Source organism: Lineus longissimus, chromosome 16, assembly GCF_910592395.1.
Source record: "Lineus longissimus chromosome 16, tnLinLong1.2, whole genome shotgun sequence".
Taxonomy (NCBI): Eukaryota; Metazoa; Nemertea; class Pilidiophora; order Heteronemertea; family Lineidae; genus Lineus; species Lineus longissimus.
Window position 1 is genome coordinate 7,655,851 of NC_088323.1, and position 24,746 is coordinate 7,680,596.

The 24,746-nt window shown below is 41.5% G+C and overlaps 1 protein-coding gene across 4 annotated transcripts; it reads left to right on the forward strand.

Annotated features, from left to right (window-relative positions):
• The first annotated feature begins 3,503 nt into the window (after positions 1 to 3,503).
• Positions 3,504 to 20,472, forward strand: LOC135500385 (uncharacterized). Of its 4 annotated transcripts, none has more exons than XM_064791824.1 (13): positions 3,504 to 3,600; positions 4,766 to 4,895; positions 5,148 to 5,317; positions 6,955 to 7,191; positions 8,312 to 8,524; positions 9,346 to 9,573; positions 10,515 to 10,778; positions 11,373 to 11,585; positions 13,587 to 13,690; positions 14,160 to 14,337; positions 16,925 to 17,387; positions 17,850 to 18,199; positions 19,233 to 20,472. In XM_064791824.1, the coding sequence occupies exons 1-13, from the start codon at positions 3,528 to 3,530 to the stop codon at positions 19,490 to 19,492; spliced, it is 2,883 nt and encodes a 960-aa protein (XP_064647894.1). In that variant the 5' UTR covers positions 3,504 to 3,527; the 3' UTR covers positions 19,493 to 20,472. The 4 variants fall into 4 exon arrangements, with proteins under 4 accessions (XP_064647894.1, XP_064647895.1, XP_064647897.1 ...); XM_064791825.1 differs by having other exon boundaries at positions 17,853 to 18,199; XM_064791827.1 differs by lacking the exon at positions 8,312 to 8,524.
• The last annotated feature ends 4,274 nt before the right edge of the window (positions 20,473 to 24,746 follow it).

Below are 24,746 nucleotides of genomic sequence, written 5' to 3' on the forward strand. Positions count from 1 at the left end.
CTCTCGATCAATTATCTATCACGTATACCATTGGGAGAAACCAATAGTGTTTTACACTGTCACTTGGTTGCTCAAAAAGCTACACGTACCTTCTTCTGGTATACCCGTGAACCCATTTGACGACACGCCACCACCCTCTCCATACACGTGGCCTTCTTTTCACTCAGATGACAGAGAAACCGTGCATCAACGTGTAGCACAGCTACTGTTAAGCAGTCCGGATTGATACACAATAGAGCACACGCTAAAAGAGAACTAGCATCGTGTGTGCCTGCATCTGGTTGACCGATGCCGATGTTAAAGACAACTATAGTGAACTCTGCACTGTGTGTAAGCGCCGCCATGTCCACCAAAGCCACCGAACATAAAAAAACTCATAAATCCAACGATCACCTAGCACTGTAAGGTAACGCTGTTAAACGTCATAATTGATCTGTTTGTCTGCAGCAAAATGTCTTAACATGCCGTATTCAATATTTTGCGACCACTACGCTGATGATTCAGGGTTATCTAAGGCACATCGGATCGGATCTTCGCAGTCCAGGCTATTGTTCATATTATCAATATTGATTAATCCATACTGGATATTATATATATGCACCACAATCATGGAGAGTCTGGCTGAAATAAAAAAAACGACCATTCCGCCTGACAAAAATGTGTTAACTGTAACATAACGATATCTCAAGTCATTTATCATCCTCACACATCAAACGAGTTCAGAGATTTTGATATGGTTCTATTGACATCAGGACAGTTGTGTCTTACATTTCAAATGACAACTTCACAAAACTGCATCGAATATAGACATCAAGACCCCTACCTGGCTGACGGTGGTCGCAAAGCAGAAGCAGTGTAAGGTTAGTCACAAGAGGTACTAAAAGACTGGACAACATCATCCTGCAGGACCGTGCTGAAAGCAACCGACAAAGAAGCTCTCTTCGGAGAATTTGCTGGAATGATCAAGTTCCAAATGACAGAGCACACAGGACCTATCGCCAATACTTCACCGTCATCGCTCGATCATGGGGTAGAATGATAATGATGGGGGACCGACGATGATATTTACTTAATTAGCTCTCACTCCCATGAAATACAGAATTGATTTCGAACTGAAACAGTAGCACAATACAATCTAAGGAACAATAACAGTTGTCAAACGGCGTGATCCTAACCGTTATAGATAGAATGGGTAGGATCGATTCTGATGACTAAGCGTTATGAATAGCATGGGTAAGATCGATTCTTAAGACTGATGATAGCTGCTGGCTTATTGATTTTATTTATTGTTCTCCGTTACAAAACCAAACGTTAAAGGAACTCTATAGGCAGTAGCTAGGTCGGCAAGATAAAATAACAAGAAGTCGCCAATAGGAGTCTCTCACATCTCAAAGTACGTCAAAACTATTCGCGCTTGTAGGAGGCATATATTTAGTGCTGAATCTAACATGACCCAGAGCCCTTACCGTGTATATAGTCACCTGAAGATAGTCAGTTTGACCCGCCTACTCCTGCCTATAGTCCCCCTTTAAGCAAAACGTATATAAGTGACAACACAAATACATTAGATGAATAGTTCATCGTATGGTTGGTTTGAGTCCAAAAAACATGATATGTAATATAAAGTAAGTGTGCTGGCAAGGCGAATTTGTTAGTTATCAACTAGTAGTATCAATTAGTAGTGTCAGTTTCAAATATTGTTGATCAGAGAACAATATCCCAGTAAACTCGGCAAATTAGTTATGCCGAGAACGACAGAGGGTCCCAAAAATATGTAAGGTGTCCAAAATATGTAATATGTCTGTGGTGGTGTTGGTGGAACCACTCTCCCTCGAGCCATTAACCTCTTTTCAACTACCAGTGTTAATGGTGCTGGAAAAACCTGAATTACAACCTGGAAAAATTATAGTGTATCGCACTCTTGGACGTTACTGGATGCCTTGGATCGAATTCTGTTCATTTTAGTTACTCATATTCATTAAGACGTACGACTATAGATTTTTGCAGTTAGGGGTATACTCTGGCCACTAACTATATTCCTTCTAGGCCAGCCAACGAATTCACCATCCTTGTTTGGATAGAGAACAACATGACTAAGCTGGCTGGAAAGGATACCAGTAACCTCAATTAGCCACCCCCACTAGCAAGAAGAATTTTTTTTGATTTTAACTGCATTTGTTCCTCGTGACCATGGTTACCGATTTCGTACATATTTAGAAACGTCCCATTCACCTTGTGTGTTTTACGAAATTGATCGTGTTTTTGTCAGCTTCAACTATTAGGTAATTTTTCCCACGGGAATAGGCTTTCGTTAGATTGATACCTGAACCAGACGTCATTGAAGACCTCCATCTTTGTTTTGACACCGATGAGAGTTGTAAATGGGTTGATCCTATTAGTAGTAAGAGCATAAAGATTGTGTTTACTCGAAAAGTCCTCAGAGTAGATTCGGTGGTTTTGAATTTGAATTGGTACAGTAGTTTTTCTCTGTTTTTATATGTGACAGTCAACAGTCAACCGGAGTGTTCAGGAAATTACAGTACCGATGTTCTTCATGAATGCTTTGCATCATCTAATACGAAAAATAGCGCCTTCGGTTTGTTCTGCGGTTAGCTAGAAAAAAAAAGAAAATGTGCTACCCAACAACTTCTCCTTCTCTAGCGTCTTCACATTGCATGTTTCATAGTGTGCCAGTTGTACAGGCCATGTTATTTTGTCGACTGACTCATGTTTTGACGCGGAGTCTAGGCCAGCTACCGTGTACTCGTGTACTCGCTGCATCAGGAAACTGCTGCAATCTTACACAAATGTCAATCTACACTTCTCACACTTGACACAAGAATATTTTGATAGCATGGCAAACACCAACAAGATACCTTCTCTAAGTGCATGGCCAATCTTCGCTGTAAACATGATAATTTAAATGAAGTTGTCAATTGAAATTCAATCAGGAGAAAACATTTCATTGATTCCGTGTCAAAACGTTCTAAATTTGGTACCCATCAATTGGAAAGTGCTCAGCATTATTAAGCACATCTTTTGCCTTAAAAAGGCGTCGAGCTCTGTTTACAGTAATAGAGTCAACGTCTTTGAAACCTTTTTTTCTTCATTGAAAAAATAACATTTTAGTGTCTCTCACCAGCGCTTTAAAGGGTCAATATAAACAGCGGCTAGCCAGGCAGGATAAAGTTACACGAAGTCGCCAATAGGGGTCTCTCACATCTCACAGTACGTCGAAATGATTCATCCTTGTATGAGGAATGTATTTAGTGCTGAATCTGACATGACCCATGGCCCTTACAGTGTCACCTGAAGATGGCCCAAGTTGCCCCTCTGTTCCTGCCTATAATCCCCCTTTAAGAGAGTGGACTATCCCAAACTGAGAAGCATTTGGAATTCGAAGCACACTAATTATCGGAGTAGTTAGCCTCCAGGTATACTTAAATGTATTTATTTCTCATGAGCAAAATTTATTGGCTTACTGGAATTCGTATCGTCTGGTCGAGAGGACGTTTTGATAAGTCGGTATGGAGACCACAGTTTTTGCGTTGGTCTCCCTCCTGTTTGTAATAAGTTTTGGCCGAAGTGTGCCTGTTTCGGGTAAGTCGTAATTGTAACCAACTCTAGCAAAATTAGGCTTCTTGGTAAAATTCTTGAAAAATAGTTATTAGTACCGGTTTATTCTACACAAAGTCATCTTTAAAATGATGTCTGAATGAGGATCTCTTGAGGATGGGCTGAGATATCGACTTCAGAAAATATCAGTCTCTAAAGTAAAAAGTTGAGAAAACCTTGTCCGAAAATAGGTTATTTATGGATAAGCATTTAAAGGAGCAACTTATTTGCCGTACTTCATTGCTTTATCGACCTCGAAACACCTCTAGACATACTCGTAGTTTAAATGACTAATCAAGAAAGTCATAAAATCATTTTTCAACAAAAAATGTTTTTTTCCCTTTTTCCTATTTCTCCCTTTTGCTCCCTTTTCCCTATATGCGACTTCCGCTTCCTTTTGTCAGGGTGGGCCGGTCACAATTGTTTTCTTCCGCAGAAATTAGGGGAGGATCCCGGATGATGGAACACTATGGTTCATATTATTCAATCCCGGATCATATTATTCAATGCCGGATCCTGATTCAATCCCGGATGATGGAACACTATGATTCATATTATTCAATATCATGTTTTCGATTAACCATTTTGTAATTTGGCAGTTAAAAGAATTCAGGCAAAATAAACTGTCTATTGTCTTTTAACAATGCTAGCCACTAGCTGTTCTACTACCTGTGAAATGTTTATCAGGGAGTTTTCGCAGAGCTCTCGAAACGCCAACGCGTACGCCGATCCAATTGTTCAAGTTCCTGATCACGATGTCGAACAATGGGGACGGGCGCTCGAGTTGGCGTTTCGAAGGATTTGCGAAAACTCACTATTGTCGACCCCAACGAAACCGCCAAGACGGCAAAGGCAAATAACTGTAACGCCATATTTAATTGCTGTTTGCTGAGCGGTATAAACTCCTGTTATCTAATTTTAAAGTTCTTTATTATTCGCAAGATGTTGGAAAATGTTACTCAGAATATCGCCAAAAAAATCACAACATCCGAATAGACACGACGCGTGTATGCGCATATCCGTATGGGCGCGGTACAGACGACGACATGATAACTTAAGATGGCCTATTCGATTTCGAATTTTCTTATTCATGGTGATACATCGTACATGGTGCAGAGTATACATACGTATAACATTGGCTAATTTCCAGCTGTTCCACCTTGCAAGTTCGACAGCTTGGATGAGTTACCGAAATCCATATTGAACACCACCCTCCCACGAGGCATCTCACAAAATATTACGCTGCAAGCATGTGAAACCGGTTGCACATACGTCAGCAGGTACGTTTATAACCCGGTTGCACAAACGTCAGGAGGTACGTTTATAATCCGGTTGCACAAACGTCAGGAGGTACGTTTATAATCCGGTCTCACGTGCATCAGCACGTTTATAAACCGGTTATCCATTCGTCAACAGATACATTTGGATCAGTGAATATTCCTCCCCAGCGAAGTTTACTATGAATGAATAAATAACTAAATAAGTGACGTCCCTGCGTGTTCCAGTGGTGATCAGTGGTTTTCCCGTTCCAGCTGTATTGCCGTTGTGTTTATCCCGGACGAGGAGGATGCCAGCCAAGGGAAGTGTATTCACCACATCCGTGACTGGGCTAAGGCACTCTACAAGTCAGACATTGGCAAACTGGGTGAGGATGTTCTCATTGAGCGAAAGAAGTGCCAGAAGATACCAGTACCAGCCAAGGGTAAATTATAATTTTAAATGATTACTGATTATTACATAACACATATGTATCGGTATGTCATAAGAGAACGTTGGTTGTCAACACACTAGATTTAGATAGATATTTAATAGCATAATTTATACTAGTTCTTGGTCACTTTCCTTCACAAAGTGCCAAGGACGAAAATCCAGCTAAATTTTGTTCATGGTTTAAATTCTCTATCGTTTTCATACAAGTTTCAAGCAAGGTTAATTTAAGATCGTGAACCAGAATCGTACTAGAAACTTGTAAAGGCTGTCTACAGCGCTCAAGTCTCAGGCAGAAAACGATTTCAGTGTTGTACATGTACAGTGAAATGTTTTAGGTAGATTCAAGACGGACATTTAGATTAGCATGGTAATACTGTTTGTATGACACTATGCGAACCTGTAGGTTTTTCACGTAATCGACTATTCCACACTTCGGCACAATCGAAAATGCATGATTTTACGAATTGGTCAAATTGAGGAAACATCTACAGCATGTATTTTTGACGACGGAGGTAATTTTGCCAATGCGTTCCCATGCTGGGCTTACTGTATTTAGTGCAATTATTACGCTTAGCGCAATGAATGGGGGAAAACCCAAAATGTGGTACCTATTTCTCTGCCTATTGAGAAACACGATGAAATGCATGTAATTGGACATAGGGCACGAGATCAACTACTTCCGCTTAGGGAGTGTTCATTATTTGGTTTAATACATTTACCCACACATGATGATTTACCATGGATACACGTTCGAGGACGGACCTGTAGCTCCGATATTTTCGATGTATACTAACACCACTAATCCAATAAAAAAAAACTGAAGTACGGGTACTGTTAGGTCGACGACTTTCGCGAGTGTGAGTTTGTGTTTACCTTGGTTCCATACTCGTCGTAAGATGGCAGGGTGGTAGGTAGACTTAGTTCCCCGACCAGCCAACCGGCACCCGTCCCGAACTGTACAGTACACAGGGTGGTATATCGTACGTTAACGTAATAGTGTTGATTTTTGTCTGCATTCAGTGGTGTAAGTAGATTTTGACCTGATAAACCTGATATGTGCCATCCCCGGAATGATTGGATAGGTTTGATAGGCGATTTTCTTCCGTGAAAGACACACTTTCGTGCTCTGTTCAATCAATGTCAATGAGTTCAGTCACTCGCATGGCAGCATGTCATGCATGTCGGCGTGTGTTCCAGCCCGGCGGTACAGTGCCAGTGGGAAGACGCTATACATGATCATGATGATTTACAATGTAGGCCTAGTGTAATGTGTTGCATGGTTGCATGCAAACTGGTTAGTAGCCATTGCCACTGCAATGCCACAGGCCGACCTGGTGTAGAAGTAGAAAATGTCCCCTGAAAAAAAGTGTCCGGCCCTATGTATTCTGCTAGCCTAAAGGCCCTATGCCTGGTGCGGTTACTAGCCTTGTTCCATTGTATTTTTTAGTGTCAGAAAATAATGATTGCTCCCGAGGCGTAATATTGCGCTAAATAGGCGTAATATTGCGCTAAATAGGCGTAATATTGCGCTAAATACAGTAAGCCCCCATGCTGAAAGCCATCATGTCCTCAAACACGTGTATTGTATGGTTGTATTCTCACACTGTCCTGGCCTCCTCCTGCTTTCAGGCGTACCACATGGTTGCAAGAAGATAGAAACCATGAATCTGACGACGTGGCTAACAGGAAAACGCCACTTCAAAGCTGCAGGACCACCTAAAACTCAATCTAATATTGATGGATGCAAGGTCCAGTGTCAGTTGAATCAAAAGTGCGATCTGTTTGCAAGACTGAATTCAAGCAGGTTGTGTATCTTCCTGCATAAAACAACCGTGCAATTTTATCACAAATCGTGTAACCTACAAGGTGAGTCCCTTAATGATCGAGTAGTACAGAATACGGCATGGCGAAAAGGCGGATAATCCGCGTCCGCGCTATAATCCGCGCTATTCCATATAATGTATGTTATCATCATTATCATTGCAGATATATTTACATTTATAGGTTCTCATCATTTCCACACTATTTTTGAAAACATTCAGCTCTACCTTATTAATTAAAATGAACGAGTTCATTGGGGACTATTTCATCCGGCGAGCGAGCAAGTTCAACGTAACTGGCTGAGTGAGAAGGCTCCGATCGAAAACCCCGGTCGAAAGCTGAGCTATTCCGTTGTCACTACTGTACTGTCCTGCAGAAAGGGCCCCCCAATTTCTTTTCTATAGAGTCCTCCAGGAGACGTCCCCTCATTCCAGGTGGCAACGCTTGGTGAAGTCCGGTTGGAGCCGTTCCACTGTCCCTAGCATCCTTAAGAAATCAAGTAGCGACAATATCAAAGACATACTATGCACTATGACATATTGCAAATCTTTTTGGCAGCATTTGGGAAAGTGCTGTCATCGCCGGCTATCATGTGAGCCGTCGAAGTCCTAGCAAACCCTAGACGAGTATTCTACCTGCATGACCTGCGAGACCGCCCCTTCCTCAATCACCGGCGAACTACTTTAAAAGTTGTTATTTATCACGACTACACATTGGCAATTTCTGAAAATAGCGCGGATTATAGCGCGGACGCGGATTATCCGCCTTTTCGCCATGCCGTACAGAATACTACCAACCATTATGTTTTAGCTGTCGTATTCAATGCAGCCTATAGTGTGTGAGCGTGCATGCATTAGTCACGTGTACAAGTAGGCGTGCGTCATGCACTAGTCTAGTGTACACGTTGGCATGCGTCATGTACTTGTCTCGCAACTGGAAAAACTTAAGAATAGGGTTTCGATGGTCAAGTAGGCATACTCTATCCCTCAACACATTCAAATCATTTGTAGCGTGCCTGTTAAACAAAGTCTCTCAGCTCCCGGACTAAATGTGCTGTACCACATCGACTACACATCATGCGCAGAGATTAGCAAATTGACAAAATTTATAATCATGTCTAGATTATTGGAATAATGCTATTTATATGCTATACTCACTTCATCAGCTGATACGAAGACGTGCAAGATGACGCAAAAGAAAAATGGACTGCCCATTGCAATGTTATTAGCAAGGAAAAAAATAGGTGTGACAGTCGAACAGTGTAAAACCCAGTGCATGAAAGATACTAGGTGCGCTACAGCTGAATGTGACATCAAGAATGGGGCAAACACTTGTAAACTTAAGGCGTCCTTCGTTTTGTTCGGAAGAAAGTGCGACGGTTAGTAAAATTATAATCTTTCAAAGTGAAAACGTTGAACCTGGGAGTTATGCGAGCTAGTTCTTGACAAGGCACAGTCATTCCTCCACCGAAGCTTCCGTGTCGTATTTACATGAGCTATAATCTTAAAATTGAACTATCGATTATCCATTTTCCAAACAATAGAACGGCGTCAATTCTTTTGAATTAAATGTTACAATGAAATAAAGGTTTTAAACTTAAAATGACTATTATAATTTAGAATGGCAACGTGTAAACTCAAATATAGATCTAGAGGTTGTTGGAAGGGACGTACGCCCTCACATCCCATCCCCACTCAAGTTTTTGGGGGATCAACCATATTCAAAAGTCAAGACAAAAACCTATTTATTTCATCCAATAGATGGGTATCAGATGACGTCATGGCGAATTTGTAATAACCATGTACGCGCAATCTCGTATCTCTTCAACATGGTTTTCATTAAGAAAAGGTGCGACAAACCGTCCTCCAGTTGATATTTATCTCGATGATGCTTAACCGATGATGTTTGGCTGTATTTGTGACGAGGTATCTAAGCTATATTCTAAAATATCATGCAAATCACGAGATAGGCGAGAAGAAAATCCTCGTATCCAAATGAAACCACCATCCCTTATTGAGCGTTATATGCGCACGCGAACATACGGATAATCTTAAGTTTTCCGTAACGTCAGGATGACATCATTTTGTAAACAAAGATATCCATCGATAAAAAGCTCTGATCATCAATTATTTGACTGAAATACCAGGAAGATGCATAATTGTATGTTTGCGTGTGATGCCCATCTCCTTTACCTTTCAGTGATAAAGGGAGAAAGTTGTCAGCTGACGAAGATCGACAAACCCCTGACAAATGCTGTGACTTTTAGCAGCATTTCAATCCCAGGATTGGCGAATGTTAATGAGTTATACCAGTTCTGTAACCAACGTTGCACCAAATATTGCACCCAAGTTAAAATCATGTTGGTTGATAAAAGGGCAGTGTGCCAATTGTATACGCAACAGAAATCTCTGAAGAAGACGTGCATAGGTAAGAAATGGTAATAAACATGTCAGTGATTTCTTTGGGGGTGGGGGAGGGAGTTTCGTACGCATTGCCCCTTTTGAGCTTGAACAATTGCTTTTCGTAGTTGAGTTTTTGTTGTACAAGGTGTTAAAGAGACAACTTGTGCATGATATATGTTGGTTTTTCATACAAAAATGGCTTCCAGCAGGACCGTGCATTTTGCTGTCCATCAAATTATGCAAACTTATGTTGCCGTTGAAGGAGTTCAGACGGACTCTTTTTGAGGAGTCTAAATCCGGACTCAGATGGTCGGAAGTGAGTCTGAATAAAGACACGTCCAGAACTGATCTATCACAAATAGGCAGGGTTCCGGAAATTTCTTACAGCGTTTGCCTAGATTTGCACATCCGGAGATCGGGGACAACTTGGGCATGAGATGTGTTGGTTTTTCATACAAAAAATAGCTCCAAGCAGGACCGTGACTTCTCCAAATTGGATAAAGCAATATTAATGTTTTATCTTTGTAAAGCACCCTGATTAGGGCGCTATATAAATTTTGTAGAATGATAATAATAACAATAATAATAATACTGCAAGAAATAATGCACGACAATGGAGTGTAACCATAGGCCTAAATAAAATTCTCAAGCCATGTCCAAAACTGCCTAAAAACTGGTGAAAATCATTTTTTTGCGCCCAAGTTGTCCCTTAAACAATCTGCCAACTGGAATTACTGACTTAGTCATTATTTCATTGCGGTGAACCTCGTCAATTAGAGGTTTCGAAAGTTGCAGATAACGTTAACCTCTCTCCCGCACTGGTTTGACGAAACGCCTAATTTTCAAAAACGCGCTGTGCATGCTGTACACTACTTTCTTTTCATTCACCTGGAAAATTATTCATCTACAGTCACTGAGTTAAATTTTGTTCATCATCATCAGCAATAGTTGGTTTTCTCCATGCAGGCACAACATGCTCCATGGCTGAAGTGGAAACACTAAAAGCTCAAATACCGAAAGATTCCGTTTACCACCAAGTCAACACGCGGCCAGTGGAATTTCAAGGCGTGAATTGCAGCAGTCTGTGCCTGAACTCATATCAGTGTATTGGAGTTGTCATAAGACCAGGACCGGTTCCCACGAAGAGAAGAAATAAAGTTCAAAACGTGGTAATGCCGTTGTGTCAAATTCACTTCCGTATGGAGTTCAAGCTCAAGACCTGCTCAAATGGTGAGTGGTTCGACGCTGATTTCCTACTTAGAGTTTGTCCAATGGAGACAATGCACTACATCTATCCTCTGATTGTGCATATTACCACAGCTCATGGTACCCGTTGTACCGAGTGATAACAACAACATTGCCAGATTGAAAGGGTTTATGATATTTCGTGTTTAAAAGTACAGTGGTAATGAAAACTAGTATTCAACCATGACTGTGTGTGTAATGAGCACCGGAAAAATCTGGCTTGGTATATTAAAGTGGATCTTCCAGACAGTGTTTGAGTACAAACGCAAGCGAAATTGGATGCGTCCATGGCCCTGACTTATAATGCGTAACCAAAGATGGCCGCCTGATCGCAATATTGTATATCAGATTAGGCTCAAAGTCAATAAGGCGCCTCTCCGACCCCTGCCCATCCACCAGTTGACTCGTACTGCAATTACAGTCCCGATTGTTAACCATATTTGGTATATGACAGAGTCACAATCAACAGGCCCATACCAAAATACGTCACATCTTGCAATGGGCATATAAAAACGCCCTGGGTCGGTGTAAAGACGTTCATAAGTGAACTTTCCCAATTCTGATTTTTTTCCCTTTCAGGAAAGTGTGTTATGTTGCCACTTAAGAATGGAACGAAGATAACGAACGCATTTGAAAATGTTTGGAGGACCCCCACAAAATGTGCCGAGCTGTGTCTGACTTTGAAGTACTGCACTGCTATCGCCTTCACGAAGATCATCAGTCAGTGCAGCATCTTCGGGAAAAGTTCCCTAGAGTTTGACGATGCTTATCAAAAGAAGTGCTCGCATACAGGTAAAAACATGAATACATCATTTCCCTGCTCTCTCAAAAACTACACTGAGCATAATTATATCAGTTCGCGTTCGGCAATGAAGGATCTAAAACTACTTTTAAACAGACTGTTTTGACCTGACTCCATCCTTGAGAATCAACTAGCTACCAGATTCAACTTATCTGATTTAATGAGTAACAATTTTAAAGGTCATAGTCTGGTGTCTATTCCCGCGCAAACAATATCGTTATCTCCGCCTAAATATCACCCTTTTGAATCAGCTGCAACCTCTTCGTGCATTTCCCGCCTCTACCAAAAATGGCTAACCACCTCTCCGAGCAAATCCAGCCTCGGTCTGTCAACAAATTCCTCCAATGAACCGCTTATCCAGCTTCAAGCTTCATCACATCCTGACATAACCAGTGATTTTTAGTATAATCCGCCTCTCGATATTTCATATTCTGCATACGAGGTAGGAGTATCAAACACCTGATCTCAGGATGGCGTCATCACTGTGGCGAGGCCATGCCAGGACACCCACGGAGCCATGATCAGGCTTGTTGACCACTGGCTTTTGCGATTCAGCTGTTCAACAGTTGAAATGTATTCGTAGATTTCTCCCATACGCACAACTCAAACGCTGGAATCAAAAATGCAACATCGGTTTGAAAACCTAAACATAGCTCCTTGGCGGTCGTGTCATAGCCTCGTCACAATGACAAAGCTATCAGTTTGATGTACAGTCCATACGAGGCCCTTGTTTAGAGGTGGTATTCAGTTTATTGCCGGGTTTATTCGAAGTGGTGGTTGGCCATCACTGGGAGAGGTGAAGTTTCACTTGATTCCAAAGGGTGATTATGGGCCGTCCGCCGGCAGTTCAGAACTACCTGTAGCCATGGGTGTAAGGTTTGTGGCAGGTAATCGTGGTGGTCAAGTCCTTGTCATTTATGGATACAGTACCACGAACATCGATACGCCAATGAAACTATTCACTGGCGGTGCTGGAGAAAGGAATGCTACGCGCGTTCTCGAACGAACAGATTCAATGAAGACATGGAAGATGCAAACAGTCGGGTACTTTTCCATGAGGAACATGACCATGAGGCTGATGACAAAATGCTTGATCGAGCTGCATCGAGGGAAACCATATACTGAGCATAGTCTTATTCTTTCAGGACCCTGGCTTAAATTGGTCAATGAAAACTATACGATGTATACCCTCTCTTAAAATTATATTGGGAACATACCGGGGAATATAGGTACCGAGGAACATAGGGACCTATTGGGGGAATACAGGTACCGGGGAACATGTGGACGCTATACAACAACGGGTTTTAATACTCCAATGTTCCGTTGGTCCTCCTTTGAGTAGTTTTCCTTCACGGCGTTTCTGGCAGTCTACACTGTGCGTTGCTAAGTGTCTAATGCAAGTATCAATTCGTTTCTTGTACCCCCCCCCCCCTCCTCAAGGGTAGTTAAGCTATCACCACTAATCTTTGCCGATGCTTGAGTAGTATTTATTTTTCCTTTAGTGAAAATTTGGCGAAGCTGGAAAGAATAAGGATGCTAATGTGTCGATGTCTTGTCGAACATACAGCCTTACCCAGTAAAATTAGTTTGGTTACTTAATATGACGGTGATAACTGATATATTGTTGATGGAGATGTCTTGACGAAAGAAAAAGTAGCATTGGTGAAAAAAGGGTGATGCTTGAGCCTAAAGATGTCGTTATAGGGTGATAAGGTGTCGTACCCTTGAGGAGGGGGGGGGGGGGTACAAGACACGAATTGATACTTGCATAAATGATCCGTCGTCACAGGAAGGTACTCGATATAATGCGTCGACGCCGTCGACGCTATTAGCTAGTTTTTGGCGCGTCTACCGTTGCATATAAATGCACTGGTCGGCCTACATGTGGAATAGGCCTTAAGCGCCCCTCAACCGGTTGGACAGCTTGGACACAGTATGATTTGTATCGAGAATTCAGGGCAAGCGTTTGATTTACTAATTCCTTTTTTCAGGGACGTGCTCAATGGCGAAGGTGCCCCATTTGAGGCTGCTCTACGGGCTCGTGGCGCTGCTGAAGAATCCCCAGTTGGCCAAGCTCATTCTGGCACAGCCCGTGGTAATATGCGTCATTATATAATTTGTATATTGTTATAAAATAAAATAATAATATATGATATTTATAGACTTATAGGAACCATATTATCACCATTAGAATTATAGCCTTTTATTTCTTCTGGCGGAGGCTACCGAGGCAGTGCCGCTGGTAGACTAATACGAAGTGCGAGGTGCCTATTGCGAAAATGATTGGTTGACGAAACAATGGCCTGATTGGTTGGCTAGCTTTGTGACGTCAAACTATTTTTACACCGAGGGGTTTTCCTGTTTTTCATCATTGCGTTTGGGCTGGAATTCCTGGCTTTTTTCGAGGTAGCACATAGGCTCGATGTACAGCGCAGCGGATCGAGGCTATATAATCGGCTGTGCCGCTGGAAGTTCGGTATCTGTGAACGGCGCGTGGAATAATATTGTTACGAAAAAGCCTCAATACTATTCAGCCTTATTCTTCGATTATGAACTTTCCACAGCTGGTGAAGCCAAACGCGCTGTCAAAGTGTATTGTTGGATGTCGGAATAATCGCCAGTGCTCCATCCTCTTCCTCAAATTCTCACTTGAAAAGAACATGATTAGATGTGACTTCCTGATGAAGGCGCCCTATTTGTTTGGAGAGAAGAAATGCCGATCGACTCCATGGGCTGCAAAACGTAAGTAATGCAAAGGTTTGACAGGCCTAGCCCTCTGCTGTTTTGTGTAGCGGGAGCCACTATTAGCATATTGTTCGAGATGAGAGAAGGTGAATCAATCTCTCAGTAATGCCTCCTGTACACTGAAGCATTAGAGACACTAGAGTATAGTGTGTGGGTTTTTCCTTCTTCATTATTTAGGGTAAAACCACCGATTTGCAGTAAAGGTGCTTCGTGATAGTTTGCTAACATCCTAATTTATTCTAAGTGAATTTCTTTCTCTCAAATTTGTGTTGAGAAATACTTTGGAAGTCACCACTGTCCACTACTCTATTTAAATTTCTCTCTAATTAAGCTTAAATCTTGAGACTATAATGTCAAAGGGTACTTTATTTACCAGGTCCTGCTGAGGTCGATAATTCGTGTCAAACGTGCAGCTCTAGGGCTTGAAAAAAATTATGTACCATTCAAAGAATTCAATTGGAATCTTTAAGCAAGTTTAAATCAAATACCGGATGTTGTACATGCAGGGCCCAACGCGCCGCGTAGCGGCAAAAAAGCGAAGCTGGCGAAACATTTATAACGGGTCACCGTCACTTATTATTGGACTTATAGCCCATTTACGGGGTTACAACTATTTTGCTTTATAGTGTCACCAGGAAAGAAAAGCATGCGACCTAACGCCGATCTATTTGTATAAAGTGATAATTGGAAGGTATATAGTAGGAAATATCAATAAAATAATCATTCCATGTCGTCTTTTGAGGGCATTTTTGATTGTAAAAAATATATGTGTACGTCACCGGAGTCTCTGCAATGATAATTTAATCACAGCAGTCTCGCGCAAGTAGAAGTTCTTTACCTATTAGTTCTTCATTTATTAGTCTCAATGTCTGGCGCAAAGCCAGACGTTTTCCATTACGATTTCACTACGATGTTTGACAAGAAGGAGCAGTGCGCGACATATGCTAATGAGCAGACTTCCCTCGCTTGAGTTTCGGAAGAATGTTCCATATCGCGCTAAGCTGACCACTGCTGACCATGACAGGCGTGCATTGGACTGGTACAGGTTGGAACTGAACATTGAATATGCTGGTGGTGACGCTTTCTGATGAGAAGTTGGTCGTGACTGATGCAGTATCCTTGGACTTGTCCACAGCATCGTTCAATCATTGCTCTCTGAGCTGCCTTGATTCTGTACTTACCCAAATACTGAGACCAAATGCCTGTTGACTGTGCTTTAAGAGAGACTGGCGCCATGCCTAGTCTCTCTCAAAGCACAGTCAACAGATACCAACCCCCTCAGACTCAGAAACCACAAACGCCCAACCCTTCCTGCTACCTTTTAAGCTACCATTAACACCCAGAAGTATTAAAATACTTCTGGGTGTTAATGGTAGCGTCTTGCATGCGTCTTGGGAAGGGAATCACACAAAATATGGTGGTAGAAAACGTGTATATATTGGGTCTTTATCGAGTCTTCATCGTACAGAGTGACGAATGAACAAAAAGCTGATCTAAAAAGATAAAACAGAAAGATTGTCAAACTCAGATCACGTGAGCCACAAATCGACCGTCTTAATCAGAGAATAGTCGTTTATTTGCAAGACCTCGGCCAAAATAACCCACTTTCAAACAGTTTCATGCCTCAAATTCCGGTCTCCGACACAGAACGTCTCGAGTCTTCAAAAGTTCATCGGCAAAAGCGTAGCATTTCGCGCGTACATGTCGCATGTAGCATATCAAGGAAACACATGGGAAGGCTTCATCCAGACTCCACCTACACTAAGCCACGCTACCTTACGCGAAATTTGAAACTGACGTCCAGACTGATAGATGTGCGCAAAGCGAGAAGTGTTATGGCAAAAGTGTGACGAGGAATGCGTGTAGGGTTTTCAAAATTACTGTCCTCGTCTTTTCCTTGTGAAAATAAATATTCAGCCGATTTCTTTAAAGATAGTTTTTTTTTCAACTAATATCTTATTTCTGACCGAACACAATTTCCTGGTTAGAAGTTCGCCAATGTTGTAATACAAAATCCCCTTTCGAGTAGTTTGAGGATTTTAGGGCGTCAAAGCAGGGATGAGTTTTTCATACGGATGTTTTAACACGAAACGTCGTTGTACATTTGAAGATATACTTTCCTTGCTATTTTATCAAAAATTCGTCAAGAAATGACGAGTATTGAGCTAATAATGTCAAAATCAGTGCACAGCGTCAATGTTCACTCATACATAAAAAAGGGGTACTTTGTAACCATGGTTAGTAAAATTTATGAATATCGCACTCGGGTCCAAAAATCAGATTAGAGAAAAAATCTAACTTTGAAGAAATCACCGGTTCAGCAGTTTTCGTACAGAAGGTATAGAAGTACCACTGAATGCAAGAAAATAATGCCTTTTAAACAATTTTTGGGTGTAAAATCGTGTGGAATTCAATTTCTCCGTCTTGCAAAAATCAAATCACAAGCTCAACCAGAACAGGTGCGTACGTTCCAGGTCCTGCGATTTGTTCTTCATAAAAAATGCATTTAAATAAGATTTGTAATGATTAAATATGTTGCCTTTCGCTGGTTGATTCTCTAAATATGTTCATACTTCGCTTCCAGCAATATGCACCGTCAAGGGACCAACGAGAACTGTTCCATTTCCAATGGATTCCCCAAACCACAGCTTTAATTTTATGCGCACAGTGACACAAGAAAGTCATTGCCCTAAACTGTGCCAACAGTCAACGCAGTGCGCGGCATTCATGATCTGGCGTCTGATCATGACAAACCAACAATCAGCGACTGGCCAATCTGGTCAGCGATTTCCACAAGGTGGACACCGTGGTCAACGCAGTCCTCAAAATGGCTACGGTGGATATCGGGGACCTCAAGGTGGTTACGGAGGTCAGCCAAGTCCTTTAGGAGGTTATCCCAGGCATTACAATCCCCGAGCTGGATATGGCAGCCGAAATGACAGAGGTCAACGAAGACAACACGCACCTGGTCAGGACGGCTACGCAGGCCAGCCAAACCCCTACGGAGCCGCTCCCGGGAGAAGAAGGCTTTTGCATTATCATGGCGGGTATGTGTAAAATCACATTCGCGGTACATTTTTGGTTATTTGTAAAAACCTCAAAATGTTATCCACGCTCTAACTAAAAAAACAAACTTCCAAAAATTTAAGGTTTGCATTTATGTGCCCGAGAATAAACATTGTAGAGCGTATTTTATAGCAGTGTCTCCCGTATAATGGATGGGCCAAATACATTGTTCACGTATTGTATAGTGTACCAAATACTACGAAGAAAATGCCCATACAAGAAATTCACCCCGTCTTCAAACCATTCCTTTCTGAAGGACATGTTTTAGAAATTTTACTAGCGTTTCTAAAACCTGTATACTGCGTCGGGTTCTAAAAAGGGATTCAAGGAAATCAACCTTTATCAAAGTTGATCCTGACGTTTTTGCGCTGGAATGCAAAAGAGGTAGACATTTACTAAATACGATTATTGATTAAAATATTGATTTATCTCTTTTTTCCCAGAAGGTATGGTACTAAGCCCTTGCAAAATGGCTACAATGGATACGGGCATCAAATGACTGGCAACCGCCGTAGAAAACCAGCTGGTTATGGAGGCTACGGGCGGAGGAGAGAACAGTACGGGGGCAACGGCTACGGGGAACAGGGCGCTGGTTACAGGCGACCGCCACGAAGGCCAGCAGCGTACGGACGTGCTAATTCTTATCAACCACGGCGAAATGTATTTTTTCTCTGCGCCATGGTTTCTGCTCAGCCAATTAAACCCGTAAACAGAACCGGAGACCCAACGGAAACGATTTCAACGATCCTGACACCACATGTTAGCACCCGCATCCTTCAAAAGAACTGCACGGGTAAGAACATTAAGGGTTGACCATAGGCTCCGCCATTCTGGCTAGACCTCAAAATCCTTAAGCAATTAGAACTTCTTCAAAATGAAGTGAATGTCCACTTATAACCTGGGAGGCTGTTCTCTGGAAGAAAAACAAATCCAACCCTTGAAATTGGCATTCACTTCGTTCTGAAAGAGTTCTAATTGCTTTAGGATTTCACGTTCTACGGTCAACCATTAAGAGAATAGATATTTTAAACTCGAGTTAGTGTGATATTTCCGGATAGTGACTAGAATTATATCCACGGCTGATCAGCCATCAGAGAAGAGGGGGGGGGGGGGGCGCCAACTCAGGAAACCGCCATAATTAACGGTCTAATGACCGACCCCCCCCCCGCAGCTTCAGCCATGGAATCTTCCAAACTGATATTAAGTTACAGTTTTCTAATAGCCTTTTACGATATTGTATAAACCCGGTACTATAAAATAAGGATGTCACCTCCCCGGACAATGCATCATCGTATGATGACGGAATAAGCTATTGTTTGAACGAGACCAAAGACCACCAATAACTCATTAAAAGTACTTAAAATTTATTCCAACCGCATTCGACTGTGGTAGAAAAGTATTCGTTGGCTAGAGAAGATGGTACCGTTTGGTTTATCTTACAGGGGCAAAAACAACATTTTGGCTTTGAGCATCCGGATGAACGCATAATGATGCATGATTTTTTTTGTAGATCTGCCAAAGGTACTCCTGTCACTAAACTGTAACAGTGTGATCACGGAAATAGTAATTTTACACAGCCATTGGCAGCCGGTGTCATAGTCCGGCTTTAGTTGACACCGTGAAAGAGTATTACTCTTGATGAGCATTGGTTAGGCCATTTTGTAACTTAAGGATAATAAGGTGTTGTACATCACCATCTTTGAGAAAATGTGATATGGTCACATTCTGAGTTCAGCTATTGAAGTACCCTTTGGCCGCAGCGATATGAAAAACACTTTGTATATGTTATCGATTTCAAATCGAAATTAAATGCCTGCTTCTTACAGACGCAGCAAGGAAGAATTGTAGCTTCAAAATGACTCAGGAGTTCATAACCAAGGACATGTCGGACATGATTCCAAATTTCAAAAAATACACGTTGGGTTATTCATTAGCGAGGAAGACACCAACATCAGCAATGCTTGAGGACTGTCGAAAGGATCCGCAATGTGTCTCGGTGCTGTTGTTCAAAGCCAGGAGGAAAGTTGCTGCCAATTTCGTTTATGACCCCATCGTGTATCCTAAGAACTGCGCAGGATCCGCCTAGGAGAATGCATATAAGCTCGTAGGCCTTGAGATTGTCCACGGTAAAATGGTAACCTACTTCGTGTAAATTCCGTTTCGTACGAAGCCACTTAAAAGTGACCTGTAACGCTTTTATTAAAAATTTTACTTGGGGTACTAATAATAGGACATTACATAAGAAACACAAGTGTGAAAACCGCATAAAAATCAAACTACATTTTATGTATACTCATCTTAAAGTTATAGCAGTATGTAATTCAAACATTCCAGGTGGTGCAGGAAGATATATATAATAGAATTGTGATAGTTTTATGATTGTATTCTAATTACCTTGTCACAGATATGAGCTTTTAGTGAACATGTTAATGTACAATTTTAAAATATAAGCATGAAGCTATAAAACACTTTATTTCAGTACATCACAATGTACAGCATCAGTTTGTTCTTCCTACACCACCTAGAATGTTTGAATTTTATAGCTGCAATAACTTGAAGATGGCTAGTTCGATATTGATGCGGTTTTCATCACTGTGTTTGTTATCTTGTGCCCTTTTAGTTTTTTCCTAAGTTAAAAAGTGTTGCAGGTGACCTTTAACCTAAAGTATGTGCTGCTAGTATTCAAGTATTGAAATATTCATGTATTCAGAAATGATGTTGGAAATCAAAAATAATATATGGATACGTAATAATCCATGAAAAAATAACTACTGACCTTGAGTTGATATACAGGGTGGCCAAAAATTATCTTCCCTCGCACTATAGGATTCTATTGTGTATCCATCGTGTGAGGGAAGATAATTCTGGGCCACCCATGAATCATCACTGTTGCATTTAAATATGTTAATTTAAATACGTTATTTAAATATGTTAATTAGACCATCTAGTCTCCCGGGCTTCTCACTGTGATGCAAGCCTTTGCACATAGTAATGCATTGTACTGTACTATTGGCGATTCTGCGAAGACTTATGACTTAGGGTGAATAAAGCTTAAATGCCTTCAAAGTTTTGGGCGTGTTGTTCTTTGCTGATGATCCGTGCATGGCTGGCGCGAGTAGGTAATTTCATTGAATTGAAATGGTCAAGATAAATCAAAATTATTCATTGCGAAATCCGATTTATGGTGACTATTTAACAGCCAAGCAGAACCTCCACCGCTGGCAGCAAATCTGACGGATATTGCACTTTAGCCGTTTTTCACCAGTGTGGCAGAGCTGAGATATTACGTCTTGAACACACTATCTGCATGTAAAAGGCTACAAAAAAACACCCAAATCGAATTTTTAAAAATATATTGATACCGAAAGGCTTCTCAACCAAATACAAGCAACTGGGGTGAATTTCGATGAAAAATGTGGTATCCTATGCCAAAATATACCAAATGAAAAGTTTCCATGTTGTGAAACAGGGCATGGCCAGTTTATGAAATGCAGCGCAGCTTTGGGAAACCTGTTACCGAGTTAGCTAACACGTTGGAAGCGTTACCCTTTTAGGAAATTGTTCGGAAACCTGATCCCGCTCTCGAGAAGGCGGTTTGAGAGTAGCAGGCGGGTTTCCTCAGATGGCTTCAGGTCAGGGGATATTCTGATCTCATGTCCTGGTTGTTATAAAAAGTGGCATATGTGGTATCAGGAACAGAGAAGAAGGTGGAACGAAATAGGCACGGGAGAAAGGGAGGGAGGGCATCGGTGATGATGTCTTATTGCTGAAAGTATAATTCTCCTGCGGCATATCAATGGAATGACAATTGCCAAATGCCGGTATTGTGAACAGCAGCACTTCCCAGCCAATTGATTATCTTCAACAGGAATATGCAAGACGAAATCTGAAGGTAATAATCCTGTTAATCGAGTCTGTGAATCGTACGAGCGCAATATCTGAATCATGAATGTTCAGGCCAACAGCTAGAGGGAATAATGTGAAGCGCTTTGAACGACTAATACCAGTTGGATTTAGCGAAGTCTCATAGGCCTATATCATTTATGTTTGACACACTTCCAAGTGGTAGCTATGAGACCCACTCCTCGATGATGTAGTTCCCCAAGATATGGCGTCTGGATGGCTGTTGCACATTTTGGTTGTCTCCATCTTCTAGCAAAACGTTTACAGTAATAACTCCTTCAAAACATAAATAAAAGTTTCATTCAAAGGACCATTGTGATGTTTGTTCTTCTGTTGGTTCATCAGTAAACTATTTTTCTGAGTTCAGGTTTGATGCTTTCCCAATTTTGTTTCAGCTCTAAAGCCAGCAGCACACTAGCCGCCAACTTCGGCGTTCACAGGCGTTTTTTGCCGCAAGAGTCCTGGACGCCTGAAAAATCCCTAGTCTGCTACGAACGGCGTCGGCGAGCGTGTCGCCGCGTTTGAACGCAAGAAGAAGCCAGGTGTGCTACGGATGGCCACCTGAATTGGCGTCGGCGGCGAGGCTATGGCCAATCAGCTTGCGTCTTGATGTCACATGATTTCAAAATGGCAGCCTAAAGTGGCGGAAAAGACGCTACTGGACGCCGATTCTGGGCAGGTGTGCTCTGGCCGCCAACTTTGGCGTCGAGAGGCGTCAGCTGAACGCTTCTTGTCGCCAAAGTTGGCGGCTAGTGTGCTGCGGGCTTTAGATAGTAGAAGTCCCGGCACGAAAGACCTTTCCCGCCACGTGAGTGCACGTCGAGATCCGATTTCACGTTACCCCCCTCTTAGTCTTAAGACGCAACGTCATATCCATTTAGCGTGACGTCGGAAAAATCGATACCAGCACCATGACGTCAAGGGTATCCTAGCTCCAGGAAATCACTAGTAAAATATTGGTAGTATGTAAACACTGAAACGTTTCAAAAGAAACAGGTCAAACGAAACGAGTCAAAAATAAAAATATGGCATAAAAATTAATATTACTTAAAATTAATAATTATACTCATGATATGTTGTAATGATTACAATAATTCTGTTTGCGTAATTTGATAGTCTAGATCGATTTTTAGGCGATGAATTTGGTAAATTGTTTGCAACACGGCGACCCGCCTTGGTATTCCACATTTTCAGCGCAATAAGTAAATCGGCCTCGTCCCCGTGCCAATCTCCAAAAGCAGAGTTAATAATATTATCTCTGCCCGAATTGGCTTCCATGTTGGCGGAACACTGTACATTATGCATTGCGATCGCGCAGTGTAATTGAACTGAAAATGGCCGCGGCCACAGATTCGTACTCACTTTGGGGACGAAATAACAAAAGGTTATGGCGGTTAAAATTAAACAATTACAATTGAATTGAAATGTTTGAATGAACCACCCTTATCATGTCTTAAAGTTTAGCATCAATATATGCTTTGAACATCTTGTAATAATGAAAAAAGTGGATCTAGCACATTCGGCAATAATGGCGGCCAATTAGGGCAGGGAAATGCCAGATGAAATGCGGAATAACATGAATAATGCTATGACCTCTGATCTGCTGATGCTCCGTGTCTGAGTGCTACGTTCGAAAGAGTTCAAGGCAAAATTGGACATGTTCAATTCAACGTGTTCCAATAAATCGTCGTTATTGTCGTTAAAGTATACGATAGCGCTAAATATTGGGGCAGGGTACGAGGTTATGTGGGGAAATACCGGTTTATCTAAATTGTGAAAGAGCTGAACGGACTGTGGTAAATCTATTTATAATTAATCGCGTTCTGTTTGAATTTCTGCGGCTTTTATGCGGTAAAAATACAAAACAGAGCCTTGAAAAACGACACATCCACATAGTGCATTTTCAATTTCACGTTTTGACCATTTATTTGACTCGTTTCGTTTGACCAGTTTCTTTTGAAACGTTTCAGTGTTTACATACTACCGTAAAATATTAGCAACATTTTACAAACATTTTACAAACATTTTACCAACATTTTTACAACAATTTTGCAACAAGCCCTTCAAGGCCCTGTGTGCACTAGCAACAAAATTGCAACAAATTAGCAACATTTTTACAACATGTTGGTAAATTGTTGCAAACTTTTTAGTGGGAACAAAGGGAACTAGTATTGGGCAATTCGCCTAACAGCAAATTGCAGACCATATCCCTGGTGAAAGTATTTTGTCATGTTGAGAAATTAGGTTTGCACCAGGATATAACCAGATAAATCAGAGGCAAATAACCCTGAATAACCAGCTGAATTAGGTTGTGACAGTAGGTGCATCATAAATACTAGAAATAGCGATGGTTCTGGGACTGCAACAACTCAGCATATGGATGGTCAGAATCCAGCAGACAACAAGCAAATGTAATCTGAATCTCAACATCTTTCGTATCTTTTGACTAGTTTTCTGGTCGAGTGAGGGAAACCAGTTGGCCATCTGATATGGCTGGTGGGGATGAAAGCTCCCAATGTTGGGACGACCAATAAATGAGAGTTGAACATTGAATTCCTTTGAAGTGTAGGTTGTGACGAGTCAGGCCAGTTTGTGCATGATTACAACATAGGGGTAACTGGTTATTCCCTCACAATCTACACTAAAAAAGGATTGTTGCAGTCTTGATCTTTCAATTAATTCCTTTGGTATGGTGCAACAAACCAGTCCAGTAGATATATACATGGTCATAGCATACGGCATCGAGACAACCAGTATGCAAGGTCACGGCCAGGCCAAAGGGGTATGACCGATCAGCACTAAGAGTAAAAACGTAAAATGCAATAATATCTTTTTAAACTAACTGCCACAGTAGGTTTATTCATTCAGTCTTTTTGATGTAAAAGTATTACAGTGAAAAGAACGATATACGGCTGGAATATTATACTGGTTTGTCTTCGGACGGCAAATTCAGCACTGCACCGATGTCAAGGTTAAGACGGTTATACGACTTTGCCGCATCAGCTCCTCGTGGTCAAGGCTCCTATATCCGTGACTAATGCGGTCGCAGAACAGAACAGATGCTGATCATCCCCGTCAGGCTGTAAAACAGAGCGAGGAAATATTTTAACTTCACCAGAAGTTTTATCATTCATTATTCAGACCAACAGACACTGTTACCTGCTAATAGTCTATGAATTTCATTGTCATAATTCAGAACAAACACTTATCACCTTTGCTGACAATATTTTCAGAAGGTGTGTATACATTCGTGTGTCCATTTACACTGCACGTGTATACGTGCTTTACTGTACATTTCTACAGGAGTGAGCAGGATGTACAGAAAAACGATCTCCAAAACTGTTGCTTTCAGCACTCGCGACACGTTAAGCGAGGTTTCAGCAATTATTTTCAGTGAAGGTATATATCATGTGTAGAGTCTGGGTGATTTTGAGACA